At 48.3% G+C, this 14,073-nt stretch overlaps 1 protein-coding gene across 1 annotated transcript in view; it reads left to right on the top strand.

Moving 5' to 3' along the window:
• The window catches only part of LOC110203184 (vascular endothelial growth factor receptor kdr-like), a 220,866-nt gene extending 213,734 nt beyond the window's left edge, over positions 1 to 7,132 (top strand). Inside the window, 1 exon segment of the mRNA XM_078147996.1 lies at positions 1,519 to 7,132. Within this exon segment, the coding sequence (XP_078004122.1) occupies positions 1,519 to 1,732 (214 nt within the window). The 3' untranslated portion in view covers positions 1,733 to 7,132.
• Positions 7,133 to 14,073: the final 6,941 nt, after the last annotated feature.

The raw sequence follows: 14,073 nt of genomic DNA, 5'->3' as shown, positions 1-14,073 counted from the left end.
AGTACTGTATTTCACACAGCAGGAAACAAGGCATTCAATTCGAATGTTTCAGCCTCACCCTTGCCATAGGTAGATATGAGGAAGAGGAAGGACTCAATCTCCACCTGCTGGCAGATGCCTGAAATGCTCCCCATCAAACCCCTATCTCTTTAAGCTTTGTTCCCTACCAGAATGCCAACCCTATGGGGGGTGGGGGGGTGGGGGGCTGGAGCCAGCTCATCCAGGCTTCCTAAATGTGAGCATTTAAGCCTCAGAAATCAGCAAACGCCATCAATCAGGGTTGGACTGATTGTTTTGATGATTGTCTAGGCTTAAGAAAGTGATGGAGAAAAATGTTAATAATGTTTGAAGTGTCATGCATACATTTTTTCTCCCAGAGGGCTGGTTGTTAAACATTTACTAGCACACCCTTGTCTCTAGCCCCACCTTCATGCCGTAAGTCTTTCTCAGGCATCAGGAAGCATGAAGCAAGCCCAGTGGACACTGCACATTCCTTTCAAGACCATTGGCAGTGAAATTATTTGCCCCATTTTAAGGAGAAGGAATCAGGTCAGACAGAGACAGTGAAGGACTTGCCCAGGATCACACAGCTAGAAAGTGTAGAACCAAGACTCCAGACAAGGTCTTCTGGCTCTGAATGTTCCACTCTAGCATACTCCAACTGCCTCTCAGGATGATGACTGGCAGAGTTGGGAGAAACCATGACTGTGGAATTCTCACCTATAATATCTAAGGCAGGGGTAGGGAACCCGGGGCCTTGAGGCCACATGTGGCCCTCTAGGTCCTCAGGTGTGGCCCTTTGACTGAATCCAAACTTCACACAACAAATCCCCTTAAGAAAAGGATTTGTTCTGTAAAACTTGGACTCAGTCAAAGGGCCGCACCCAAGGACCTAGAAGGCCACATGTGGCCTCGAGGCTACAAGTTCCCCACCCCTGATCTAAGGCTAGGGCAGCTAGGTGGCTCTGCAGTGGATAGGCCTGGAGTCAGTGGACAGGCCAGGCCTGGAGTCAGGAAGACCTGAGTTCAAATGTGGCCTCAGACACTTCCTAGCTATGTGAACCTGGACAAGTCACCTCACCCTGTTGGCCTCAGTTTCTTCATCTGTCAAATGATCTGGAGAAGGAAATGACAAACCACTCCAGTATTTTTGCCAAGAAAACCCCAAATGGGGTCACGGAGAGTCAGATATGACTGCAAAACAACTGAACAACAATGCATTTCTAGGATCTGCTTGGGACACAAACCAGCATCAGCGGTGGGGTTGGGCTGAGGTTCCCTTGTAAATTACCCCAGTCATTTACAACTGGACTCAGTGCTGAGGATCCCCAGCTAGGATGGAAGCCCCCTGTCAGGAACAGTGTTGGTCCTTTGTTTAGCCCTCCAGGGCCTCCTCATGTGGGTGAGGCCTCAGTGTTCATGGCTGGGCCCTGCCTTCATTCCCGCATCTCATCCCAAGATAAGAAATACGATGCCTCCCACTCTGTACTCAACCACCTTCTGCTCTTCTTTCACCAGCCTGAGAGCAACCAGCAGAAGCAAGGAGTCTGTGCTGCTATCCGAGGAGAAGGAGGCTCTGCAGCCCCAGCTGCCAGCCCAGCTGGATGAGGATGACCCTCTGGCCTATGCCCTGGAGGACTCCATCCTTCTACCCCTGGATCCGGCCCTTGAATGCCACAGCCCACCCCCTGACTACAATTCTGTGGTCCACTACTCCGACTCACTAGTGTAACTCCTGGCCACTCTTTTTCCTCCAGCTCCTCCCCACCTCAGTTACAGCATCCGCCATGTCCTTCTCACCCCGCCCCCCCCCCAAGAGAATCAATCCATGAGTGCCTCTCACAGCTATACTGTCCCAGGGACGAGCTGTACAAGAAGGGAATAGGGATGGGGTGAATCTCAATAGTAAAGTCTCTGCTCTTTCTTTGGGGACCCTGCTGCCCAGATCATACATCAAACCAGACTCCAGATAGGGAGGCTGTTATTTCTACAGTTTTTGACTACTGCCTCCACAACCCATCCATTAAACAGCCCCCCACCCCTGCAACCATTACACAATCATATACTCACACCCAGGCCAGGTCACCATAAGACTTCACCATCTTACAGGTATCACAGTGGAGGGCCAACCCATTGTAGCAGGGCTCCAGGTCCCCCAGTCAGAATACCTAAGGCCTTGAAGGTCTTTCTGAGTCCCCAACACCAAGGAAGACCCTGGTGGAATTTGACAGTAGATGCTTGAACAGAGAAGGTCAGAGCAGTATGTTTTCAAAGCTTCCCCTCAGCTTCCCCCCCCCTCCACTGGCTTCCCGCTCTCCCTGGCTACCTCATGCTGCTGGTGGTCTTCATCAGGTTCATTTGACCTTGTTTATGCCTTCCCATCCAGCATCCACTCCGTAGGCTCTACCAAGTGATGGATGACCCCGTTCTGTTCCCCAGCTGTACTTAGCACTTTGTTCCCAGAGTTCCCTTTGGGTCCTCCAGGCGGTCCTGATTATGTGATTCAGATCTTTGTACTGTCATGCCACCAGGCTGTGTGTATAAATATATGTCCACGTGTGCTGGGCACACTCAAGCACCTGCCAAGGAAAGGGCAATCAATGAGCCCACCCTTCGGCTTCCACCCTCTGATGTTGGCCAGGCCTCTTAGGAGAGGACCCCAAGCAGTCTGAGATTTCTGGAAATTTCTCTGTGAGAGCTGATTGCTCTTCACACTTAATGTGACAACATAGGGCAGCACGTGAGGCCAAAGGCAGCCTTGGACTTACTCAGAGGTCGGCCGTTGAATTCAACAAACGTCTACCGAGCACAGAACCTTGCCTTATTATGCTGGTCAGTGAGAGGCTGATCAGATTCAAAGCTGACTATGTCTAAGCCTCTCCTTTACACATGAGAAAACAGAGACAGACAGAGGGGAAGTAACTCACCCCAAGTCACACAGCTAGTAAGTGGCAAAGCTAGGATTTGAAGCCAAGGTCCACCAACTCCAGATCCAGTGCTTTCAGCTCCACTGCTTGATGGGAGGTGGTGAGGGGCAAGGGGAGAGAAGGCTCTAGAAAACCCCTTGCTTCCATATATGAGAGCTGAAGAAGCAAAAGGAGGTTCTAGTCCCTCTGGACCCTCACCATTTTGAAAAATTGAACTGAAATACTAGCCTGACCAGTAATTGTTAGTGATGTCTCTTCCATTGGTCAAAAGCTAGATCCCCAAAAGACGAAGAGCTTAGACATGGGAGGGCCTGGTGAGAGCCTGGCATAGGAACCAGGTCAAGACTGTCTAGCTGTTGCTTGGGCATTTCTGTTCCCCTATCCCCCAGCATCTCACCATGACCCAACAATCATACCTACATCTCTTTCTCTCTTTCCCTTGGGCATTTCTGTCCCCCCATCCCCCAGCATCTCACCATGACCCAACAATCATACCTACATCTCTTTCTCTCTTTCCCTTGGGCATTTCTGTTCCCCCATCTCCCAGCATCTCACCATGACCCAACAATCATGCCTACATCTCTCTCTCTCTCTCTCTCTCTCTCTCTCTCTCTCTCTCTCTCTCTTTCTTTCTTTCCCTTGGGCATTTCTGTTCCCCCATCCCCTAGCATCTCACCATGACCCAATAATCATACCTAGATCTCCCCCTCTCTCTTTCCCTCGGACGTTTCTGTTCCCCCCATCCCCCAGCATCTCACCATGACCCAACAATCATACCTAGATCTCCCTCTCTCTCTTTCCCTTGGACATTTCTGTTCCCCCATCCCCCAGCATCTCACCATGACCCAATAATCATACCTAGATCTCTCTCTCTCTCTCTGTCTCTCTCTCTCTCTCTGTCTCTCTCTCTCTCTTTCTCTTTTTCCTTTGGGCAGTTCTCCTAGTGAAAATGAGATGAACTCATTTTAGAGACAAAATAACCAAAGACCACATGGGAGGAGTAAACCAAGCCATCTTTGGGAGGTGGTCATGAGCCATACACAAGTTGGTCTCTCTTCCCATCCCTGCTGTATAAAACCAGGGCAAGAAATTAACCAAGTGGCCAGCACTCTTGTCTAGCTCTGCCCAACCAGGTGGTTTTTTTTCCCCATGCCTCCATTTCCCCCTGTTGAAAGCAGCCTCTCCCATGACCTCCAAGGGCCAAGAGCAATTGTTCTTGGACAGCCCCATCACAGAAACAGGGAGCCTGGGACCTTCAAATTCCATGTACTTCTCTGGGTTAGCTTTGAGGACACAGGGAGAAGAGGAGGGGGTAGGGAAGCAATGCAAGTGTTAAAAGAAAAAAGAATCTGGCCCATTGCAGCCAGCCTTCTCAGAACTGGCTCCTTGGGAGAGCTGGCAAAGTCAAGTCTGTTTTTCAGGAATGCGGACTGAGGCTAAAGGTAGACTTCCTGTGTGTTCTTTCCTGGAGAGGGGGTAGGGAGGTTGGAGAAGATCCCATTCCAGAGGTAGAGAGGACTGGAGAACCTTGAAGGCATTCAACCTTCTTTGGCCAAGAACTAGAGCCCGTCATATTGACCAAAAAAGTCCAAACCTTACAAAACCCCAAGAGGCCTCCTGTAACAAGAGGCCTTCTGTAATATGGCTTGGGAGTGAGGGAAAATTTTCTGAAAAACTAAGGAACAAAGTGTCTCGGGCCTTCACCCTGATGTCCACCCCACCATATCTAGGGTTCATTACTGGTTTGTGATGTGGCCACAACTGTGAGCTGAGTCATCCATCACTTTACTGCTGGCTTGGCCCCAAGACCAGGCCCCAAGGTGGCTGTTGCCCTTCTCCCCTGCATCCCCATGCCCAGGGTCCAGCCCCCCACCTCACCCCCAGCACTGGCCTCTGAGCCCTGGTGGACCTCTCTCCTAGAGTGCTTGCTTCCCCTCCCCCTAGCTTGGCCCACTTCTTCACAAATCCCTAAGCAAATGGCCCTTCCCAAGGTTCTGCTGGATCCGTCTACTCAGCCATTTCCTTCCCAAGGAGCATTGGTCTGACGCTTCTATTATACTAATATATTTCTGTTTGTCTTTAATTTAAATGATTACTCTAGCCTTTCAACAATGTATATAGTTGAATGTAAAAGTCCATGTAGCTATATGCACACATGCGATGCTGCCTCTACCCCATAGGTAGGAGCTGGAAGTGCCAGTCGGGGCCCTTAGAGCTCCCCTCCAAAGCTGGGCTCTCCAGTGCTTGAAGGGACCTTTGAGCAGTGATTTACAACACTCTGCTTGGGAGGCCCAAGGGGGGAGAAGAGGCAAAGGGGGACAGTGGCCTCGGGCTGCAGCTGATTGCCAATGGGAAAAGAGAAAAGAAAAGGAGGGAGGGACAGAGCGGCAAATTGCAAAGAAACCTTAACACTCAGGCTTCTCAGGGATTCCTGTCTGATTCTAGGGAGGCATCTGCTAACCTGGCCCTCTATTCATTGCCAGATTGGGTGGAGAGACAAGACACCTCAGGTCCCAAGTGCTTTAGGATCTCAGACTTACCAGGAGGCCCAAGACACAGTTGTTGAAAATCAGCTTTCCCAATGCCTGCCCTCACCCCCCAGGGTGTGAGGTTGGAGGATAGATGGTGGTTTCTCAGGGAACCATTCCCCAACACCCCCCCTCCTCAGCCCAGGGCCCTCCCCCCAGGGCTCCCACTCTGGAGACTGGTGTTTGCAGAGGGCTTGCTTTGGGTAGCTGGCCAATGTCCCCTCCTCTTTGCTCCTTCCAGCTCTGCAAACACCCCCTCCAACAGTGGCAATATTTGGCCATGCTCAAAGCAGCTGGCACCAGGGGCAGGGCTGCCTTGTATATCAAACTAAGCTCCCTGGATTCTGTCCCCCATCCCACAGCCTGAGCAGGGGCTTTGCCTGCCCAGCCCCCCAGACAAACCAGGGGGTGGGGAGGGTCTTTGCCTCCCTCCCCTCCTTGCCTCTGATCTTCCCCATTGGTAGCCTGGCAGCCCGTTTCCAACACTTCAAAGGACTCTGCTGTTTGTACCAGCCTGGGCTCACTGCCCCTCTCCCACTGGCTGCTGTGGGAGGCCTGGGGATGTCTCTTGTAGACCCAGCCAAGGCCTCCCATAGCCCCACTGGATGGATAGTCCTGCCACCTCCTCCAGCCTGGGGAGCCTGAGGCCCCCACCCCACCCCACTGCTCCTTCACCTCTCCCACCAATCAAACATTACACATTCAAGCTAACAGGCTAGTTTCTCCTCTCCCCCCTCCCCCAACCCTAGGCAAATGGCCCATCATTTTCTGGGGCAACCCTACCCTGCTGGTGGCTCTACTCCCAGAGTCCCAGAAAAAAAAAAAAGCCTCACTGATAGCCCCTCCTCCCAATCAGGACACTGATGGGGGGGGGGGGGGCAGCGGCACTTTAGTCCAAAAGATCAAAGGCTTTCCAGGGACCTTAGAAACCATCTATGCCACCCCTTCATCTTTACAGAGGAAGAAACTGACCCAGAAAGGGAAAGTAGCTTGCTTCAAGTCACAAAGCTAATAAGTAATCGAGCTGGAATTTGAACCCAGATGCTTTAGCTTGAAATCCAGGGCTGGTTTCACTATGACTTCAGGGGGTCAACTTCAGGAGAGGGGACAGCAACTGGAAGGGAGTTAGGGATCCTCTTATTACAATGTTCACCTTTTGACCCTTGCCTTGAGATTCCAAAGCTCACTGCAAGAGGCCCCAGAAGCTCTCAGCTGTGTTGGGTGGGGGGAGGAGAAGGGAGGGCGCCATGGCTGGGGAAGCTAAAGTTCCCCAGGGCTATGGGAAAGAAGGTGCCGCATCTAATGCCCCCTCCACCCACCTTGTCTCGAGTGGTGCTGCCATCATACCCATTCCTGCCTCCAGTAGGCAGCCAAGAAACCACTGGGTGCTCCCCAACTCATGCCGAGTGCGGCTATCAGCTCCTGTCAAGACTTCCACCTGTCTGACCTGGTTAAGAGTCCCCTGACTTGGGGTAAAAGAAACCACTTTTCCCTTCCTCCCTCCCCTGTCCCCTCCACACCACCACCCTGGATGCCACAAATCTCCCTGAAATATGCATTCTTTTAAGCTGCCTAAAGAACACATGCGCTGAAGAAAATCCCCAGCCCAATTCCTCTGAACCATATAGTGCAAATGACACTGTACCCTACTAACCAAAATAAAAGCTTTTCTATTTATGCCTCCGCTGGTTCTGATTGCTTGCCTGTTATTGTGTTCATAGGATGGAGGGAAGGGGAAGCTGCTAAGATGTCGACATCTCCAGAAACTGCCTGATGAGCCATGTGGGTTCCCACTGGACACGCTGGGCCAAGCAGATGGGAGCAGAGCTAGTCCGGGGAGAAATGGACCTGGGCTGGGTTTTGAATGTAGACCACAGAATGTCAAAGCCAGAAGAGACTTTGGAAACTGAACAGTAGAACTGGAAGGAACCTTGGAAATAATCTACTCCCATCCCGACTTTTCAGGAGAAAAAAAAAGCCCAGGTCACCCAGAAAGTTAGTGGCAGAATGAGTATGTAGACCATGGGTGGGGAACCTATGGCCTCGAGGCCTCATGAGGCCCTCTAGGTCCTCAAGTGTGGCCCTTTGACTGAATCCAAACTTCACAGAACAAACCCCCTTAATAAAAGGATTTGTTCTGTAAAACTTGGACTCGGTCAAAAGGCCCTACCTGAGGACCTAAAAAGCCACATGTAGTCTTCTAGGTCCTCAAGTGTAGCCCTTTGACTGAATCTGAACTTCACAGAACAAACCTCCTTAATAAAAGGATTTTAAGGATCTGTCAAAAGCCCCCCCCCCAAGGACCTAGAAGGCCACATGTGGCCTTGAGGCCGCAGGTTCCCCTCCCCCAATAGACCCTGGTCCCACACTCCAAATCTAGTGCTTCTGTCCCTCTCGCCCCCATTCACCTTTCCTTTCATCAGGGAAGGGAGCAAAAGCTACCTTTGACCTTCCCAGTGCTCAGATCACACAAGCAGATGTTTAAGGTTACATGAAAGGAATATCTAGACCATGGTTTCTGTGAGACCAAAATGGGTGCCCAAGAGAAGGTGGGCAATTCCCAACACTGGCAGTCTGAAAAAAAAAAAAACCATGGGCTCTGCTACTGCATGGTGGCAGAGTAATGCACTAGATGCCTTACACTATATAGTAATATGTGTATGTAATCATGGGACCTCCGAATAGGAAGGACGCTCAAGGAGATCCCTGGGTCAGAGCTGGAAAGGACTGTGGAAGCTACCAAATCCAAGCCTCTCCATTCACTGAGGCAGCTCAGTGGCACTGGCTAGAGTCAGAGACACCTGAATTCAGATCCAGCCTCAAACACAACCTGGGTGACCCTGGGCAAGAGTCACCTCTCTCATCCTGGCAAATAATGTTGATAACAGCACCTACCTCCCAGGATTGTAGTGAGATTCAAATGAGATAATATATGCAAAGTTATTTTCAAACCTCAAAGTGCTGGAGAAATGCTAACTATTACAGAGGAGGAAACTGAGGCCCAGAGAGGGGAAGGGACTTGTCTCAGGTCACCTATAGGATCCTAGAGCTGTCAAGGAACTTCAAAGGCCATTGAGTCCAACCTCCTCCTTTTACAGAGGAGGAAACTGAGGCCTGGAAAGGGGAAGGGATTTGCCCAAGGTCACTCATAGGATTCTAGAGCTGGAAGAAGCCTAAGAGATCATCTAGGCCAGAGGTATGGAACCTGCAGACTCAAGGCCTTCTGTGTCCTTGAGTACGGCAAGTTTTACAGAACAAATCCTTTTAATTAAGGAGATTTGCTCTGTGCAGTTTGGATTCAGTCAAAGGGCCACACTTGAGGATCTAGAGGGCCACATGTGGCCTTGAGGCTGCAGGTTTCCCCACCCCTAATCTACACCAACCCCTCATTTGACAGAAGAGGAAACTGAGGCCCAAGGAAGGGAAAGGACTTATCCAAGGTCACATGGGTAGTAAGCAGGGGGTGGGGTTATCCAAGGTAATACAGTTGTGACTTTGGTCAGCTCCCACAAGCTCTGCTCCTCTCTCCTGCTCATCAGCATGACAGCCACAAAAAAGGACAACCAGGGCCAGTAAAGGCAGAACTGACTAAATATAGTGGGGCCAGATACATGAGCAGAAATTTAAGAGCTTAGAGGAAGCCATGAGGCCACCATCTCACCCAGCTTCTCAGCTTCCACATAGCCCAGAGGGTTCGAGGGACTTGCCTGAGGTCACAACACTAAGAAATAGCAGACCACAGATCAAAACCCAAGGTGTGTGAGAGTCCAAATCCAGTAGTCTTTCCAGTAGACTACTCAACTGGTTGATTAAAGATTGAGTCACCCTGGGGTGGCCCCTTTAAGAGATCAGGGACACACATTCAGTGTTGAAGAAAAATATTAACTATCACACCCTGGTTGTTGGCACAAGTTGGGCGGACACAATTTATATGAATTTCTCTTTAATCTAGATTCAAGCATCATTTGCCTGGAGAGAGAATGTCCAAGCCAACAGAGTCCCCTCATGCCCTCAGACATAGCTCTCCCTACAAGACATTTTGAAGTCACGTTTTTAGGATTCTTGAAAAAGGAAATTTTCCTAAAGTGATTTTTTTTAATGTTACTAAGCCCAAGGAAAGGTGAAAGTGATCACTATGATTTATCCATCCAGAACTTGATGTTGGAAAATCACTACCCTCAAAGGCTTTTCCCCACCTTCCCCACCTACCCAGCCTCTCCCCCAAGTTCCTCCTTCATTTAGCTGGGTCATTAACCCTAATGTGTTTTCAGAACCTGGTGGAGAGCAATGCTTCTAACTAGACCTGAGATATTTCTCTAAGGCTAATTACCACCTTTAATGCATTTTCTGGGGCCTTAGGGAAGGAGGAAACAAACATTTATGAAGCTACTACTATGCACCAGGCATCTTCCGATTTCGTATTTACTCATTTGATACTCACAATGACCCTGGGAGGCAAGTGCTCATTTTAGCTTACCTTCTTAATATACTTTCAAAAAAAAAAGGGGGGGGGGGTTAGGCTGAAAATAAAGAAGGGAAAGGAGTTTTGCAGAGTGTGGTTGCCTGAGAAGTTTGATAAAGTTTTTATCTTTTGGGTCAGTCCGGAAAGAGCTTTAGGCTAGAGGAAGATTGGTTTTTCCATATTTCCATTTGACTAAAAAAGAGGCTTGGCTGTATTCCTTAGGGGCTGGGTAGGGAGGTGAGGAGGATCAGCCCCAAAGGCCTCTATCTGCCAGGGGAGCAAGATGCTGTAGCAAGCCAGGGATCATAGCTCTGGCTTAGAGGCCTTGACGAAAGGTCTTACCATGGCCCAGCTGGTGGGGATGAGGAAAAGCATAGCATGCTTTGGATTTGCCATGGGTCTGCCAATGTGGCCCTGGGATACCTTTTGCCAGAGCTCAAAGACCTAGAGTCAGCTCCAGATATTCTCCTGGGTCTTAAGACCCTAAGAGGCAGGACTAGACACAGGCCTTAAAGCAGGTACTGGCCGGGTACCAGTCACTCCTCCAGGTTGTACTCCTCAGTACAGACAGGGTCCTCCTCAGCACAAAGCCTCTGAGACCTGAGCACCTTCTAACAAAGTTGCCTTGAGTATGGAGGCTGTTGAGGGAGTACCCATCTCAAGGTTGGGTCAGGGGAAGCAGCAGTGGCCTCTGGCCCAAGTGAGAAGAGGCCAGACTCTCAGGTCCCATGGAGCTTGGTTACCCAACAGCAGAGGAGATGTTCTACACGGCTTCCTGGTCACTAAGGAAGGGCCTGACTTGGGAAAAGTAAAAGAGTGGTCAAGAAGGGACAAAGGCCACATCTAGCTTGTCCAGAAGGGACAGAAGGGAGGGCCCAGCCAAAGTGAAGAGAGCCATATCTGGAGATGCCCTTCTGTGCCCTCTGTTTTCTTTCTAACTCTAGTAATGCCACATTCTCTCCACTAAGAGAGTCATTCATCCTTCCCCCATAATTCAATTCCACAAGCATTTATTGAGCACCTACTGTGCTTAATACTACTGATGGGGGGAGGTGCTGGTGCAGCTAAGTGGTGCTATAGTGGATAAGGCACAGGGTCTGGAGTCAGAAAGACTCATCTTCCTGAGTTCAACCTCAGCTCAAACACTTCTCAACTGCGTGACCCTGATATGAAGGGCCATCCATTTGTTTACAATCAAAGGAGGGGTGTGTGAGTGGCATAGAGACCACGGAGGGATGAGGTTGACATGGATAGGCATGAAGGAACAGGGAATAGAGTCTAGAGAAGGAAGCTTTGGCTGGGAAAGCCCAAGATCAAAAGTATAGGCAGAAGACTGTCATCCTCTTCACCAGGGTATTGGCAATGTCGACTGGATTATCAATCCCTGAGCAGGAAGTGGCAAGGGGGTTCAGGACATGTGTCCAGTACCGGAGTGGGGAGGGGCCCTACCTGATGGTCATGGGTCAAATTCAATGGAGTTCCAGGGCTAAGCTGGTTATAAATGGGTGAGGCCTGTTTGAGGATCTTTTTTTTAAATTTTGAGTTCCAAACAGCCTCTCTCCAATCCATTGAGAAGGCAAGTAATATGATATCACACACGACTGACCAACTGAACAACACTGGACCAAGGCATCCTTGAAAGGCAGGCCCATGCAGACGGGCCTTCAAGCCTTCGCAGATCCTTCAAGTATCTAAAAAAGAATCACAGAATGTTGGAGCAGATGAGACCTTAGAGATCAGTTGGCCCAAACCCTTCATTTTGCAGATAAGAAAAGAAATAGACTCAGAGAAAGGGAAGGGACTGACCCAAGGTCACACAGCTAGGCTCATATTGGAAGCCAAAGCCCCCTGGCTCCCAGTCCTATATACTTTCCACTATAGCTCATTGCCTCTCTCAACCTGAGTTTCCTGAGATGTCAGTACTTGGATTCCTGTGAGGAAATCACTAGAACGAATGAGCTTTTCAGCAAGAATAAAAGAAGTCAAGACACTTCAGCAGCCCCAGATCTGGGTCAAGTTTAAGAAGAGTTCAAGCCCCTAACCCAAAGGTGCCTCAGGCGTAATTTCTATGTATCTACAGCGGTCGAAAGCTAAAGTCCTTGGAAACATTTAGGCAAGGGCCTGCCAGGGCAGAGAGCCTTCTGATCAGCCCCGACCCACAGCACACTCTGTGAAATAGGACCTAGCAACTGGCCAGGATTATTTTCAAAGGTCTTCCCAAATAATTTGCTCCCCTGCCCCCATCTCAGCCTCCCAGCTGACCCCCAGAAACTGCCTGAGCCCAGCTGCTCTCTGGCACGGATTCCCCAGCCTCCGGGCCAGCTGAGAGACAGAACTAAAGGGGATTAAGATAAAAAGTTGTGTGTGGGTGGAGAGGGGGTAGAGAAGGGGAATGCGGCTCCCCAACTGAACATGATACTCCAGATGTGGAAACTAGGCCTCTCTTCGGACAGCCCAAGATCACATTCAGGTTTTTGGCTGCCATAGCATACTGTTAACTCATCTTGAGCTTGGAATCTACTAATACCCCCAGATCTTTGTCAGAAAAACTGTCGTCTATCCATGCCTCCCTCATCTTTTACTGGTGAATTCTCAATCCCAACTTTTTTTGGGAGGTTTTATTTCTTTTATCTTTTTTTAAGGAAAGTAATGCTTAATTTTTAAAATTTATTTAGTATTTTGTTTTCCCCCAGTTACATGTAAAAACAGTTTTTAACATTTGTTTTTAAAACTTTGAGTTCCAAATTCTCTCCCTTCCTCCCCCCAACCCCCCACTGAGAAGACAAGCAATTCAATATAGGTTATACATGTGTAGTCATGCAAAACATTTTCATATTAGTCATATTATAAAAAAAAAACATGAACCAAAAAAAACCCCTCAAGAAAAATAAAGAAAGTAAAAAAAAATATTCTTCAATCTGTATTCAGACACCATCAATTCTTTCTCTGGGGATGGATAGCATTTCTCATCCTAGGTCCTTCAGAATTGTCTTGGATTGTTGCATTGCTGAGAATAGTTAAGTCATTCACTGCTGATCATCCTGCAATATTGCTGTTACTTTGTACACAGTACGTTTCACTTTGCATCAGCCCATGGAAGTCTTTCCAGGTTTTTCTGAGAGCATCCTGTTCTATAGCACAATTTGTTTAGCCATTCTCAGACTGATGGACATCCCTTCAATTTCCAATTCTTTGCCACCAGGAAAGAGCTGCTAGAAATATTTTTGTACATATAGATCCTTTCCCTATTTGTTTTTTATTTCTTTTGAGATACAGACCTAGTAGTGGTATTGCTAGGTCAAAGGGTATGCATGGTTTTGTTGTCCTTTGAGCATAGGAGAATTTTGTGTTTTTTTACTCTCCTCTTCCTCCATTGGGAAAAAGAAAGACAAAAGAAGCTTTGTAATGAATATGCACAGTTAAGTAAAACACAGTATTTCCCACAACTCTTTAAAAACTTGGATTTCTTCTTTTTAGAATTGCCTGTTTGTATCCTTTATCAATTAATGTATCAAATAGAGAATGGCTCTAGGTGGATAGAGGTGGGATGTGAAGTCAGGATGTTTGAATTCTGCCTCAGATGTTTACTACGTGTGTGACCCTGGGCAAGTCACTTAAAAGCCCTGTGCCTCAGTTTCCTCAACTGTAAAATGGGGTTAATAATAACAACACTCTCCTGTGGTTGCTGAATCAAATGAGGTAACATATATCAGGTGATTTATAAACCTTAGCATCTTATATATCTTGAATATTGAACCTTTGTCACAGAAACTAGCTGCGAAGATTTTCCCCCAGTTAACTGCTTCCCTTCTAACTTTAACTGCCTTAGTTTTGTTTGCGTCAAACCTTTTTAATTTAATGTATTCAAAATTGTTCATTTTATCATCTGTGATCCCCTCTATCCCTTATTTGACCATGAACTCTACCCCGTCTATACATTCAAAAGATAATTCCTATAAGTTTGTTTTTTTTAATGATATGGCCTTTTAAATATAAGTCATGTGTCCATTTAGAGTACATCTTGATGTATGCTATGAGGTGTTGGTCTAAGCCCAGGGGTGGGGAACCTGTGGTCTCGAAGCCACATGTTTTACAGAACAAATCCTTTTATTAAGAGGATTTGTTCTGTGACGTTTGGATTCAGTCAAAGGGCTTC

Source organism: Phascolarctos cinereus, unplaced genomic scaffold, assembly GCF_003287225.1.
Source record: "Phascolarctos cinereus isolate Bilbo 61053 unplaced genomic scaffold, phaCin_HiC Scaffold_8;HRSCAF=390, whole genome shotgun sequence".
NCBI classification, from domain to species: domain Eukaryota; kingdom Metazoa; phylum Chordata; class Mammalia; order Diprotodontia; family Phascolarctidae; genus Phascolarctos; species Phascolarctos cinereus.
Note: the sequence above shows the minus strand (reverse complement) of the source record. Positions and strands in the feature narration are given on the sequence as shown.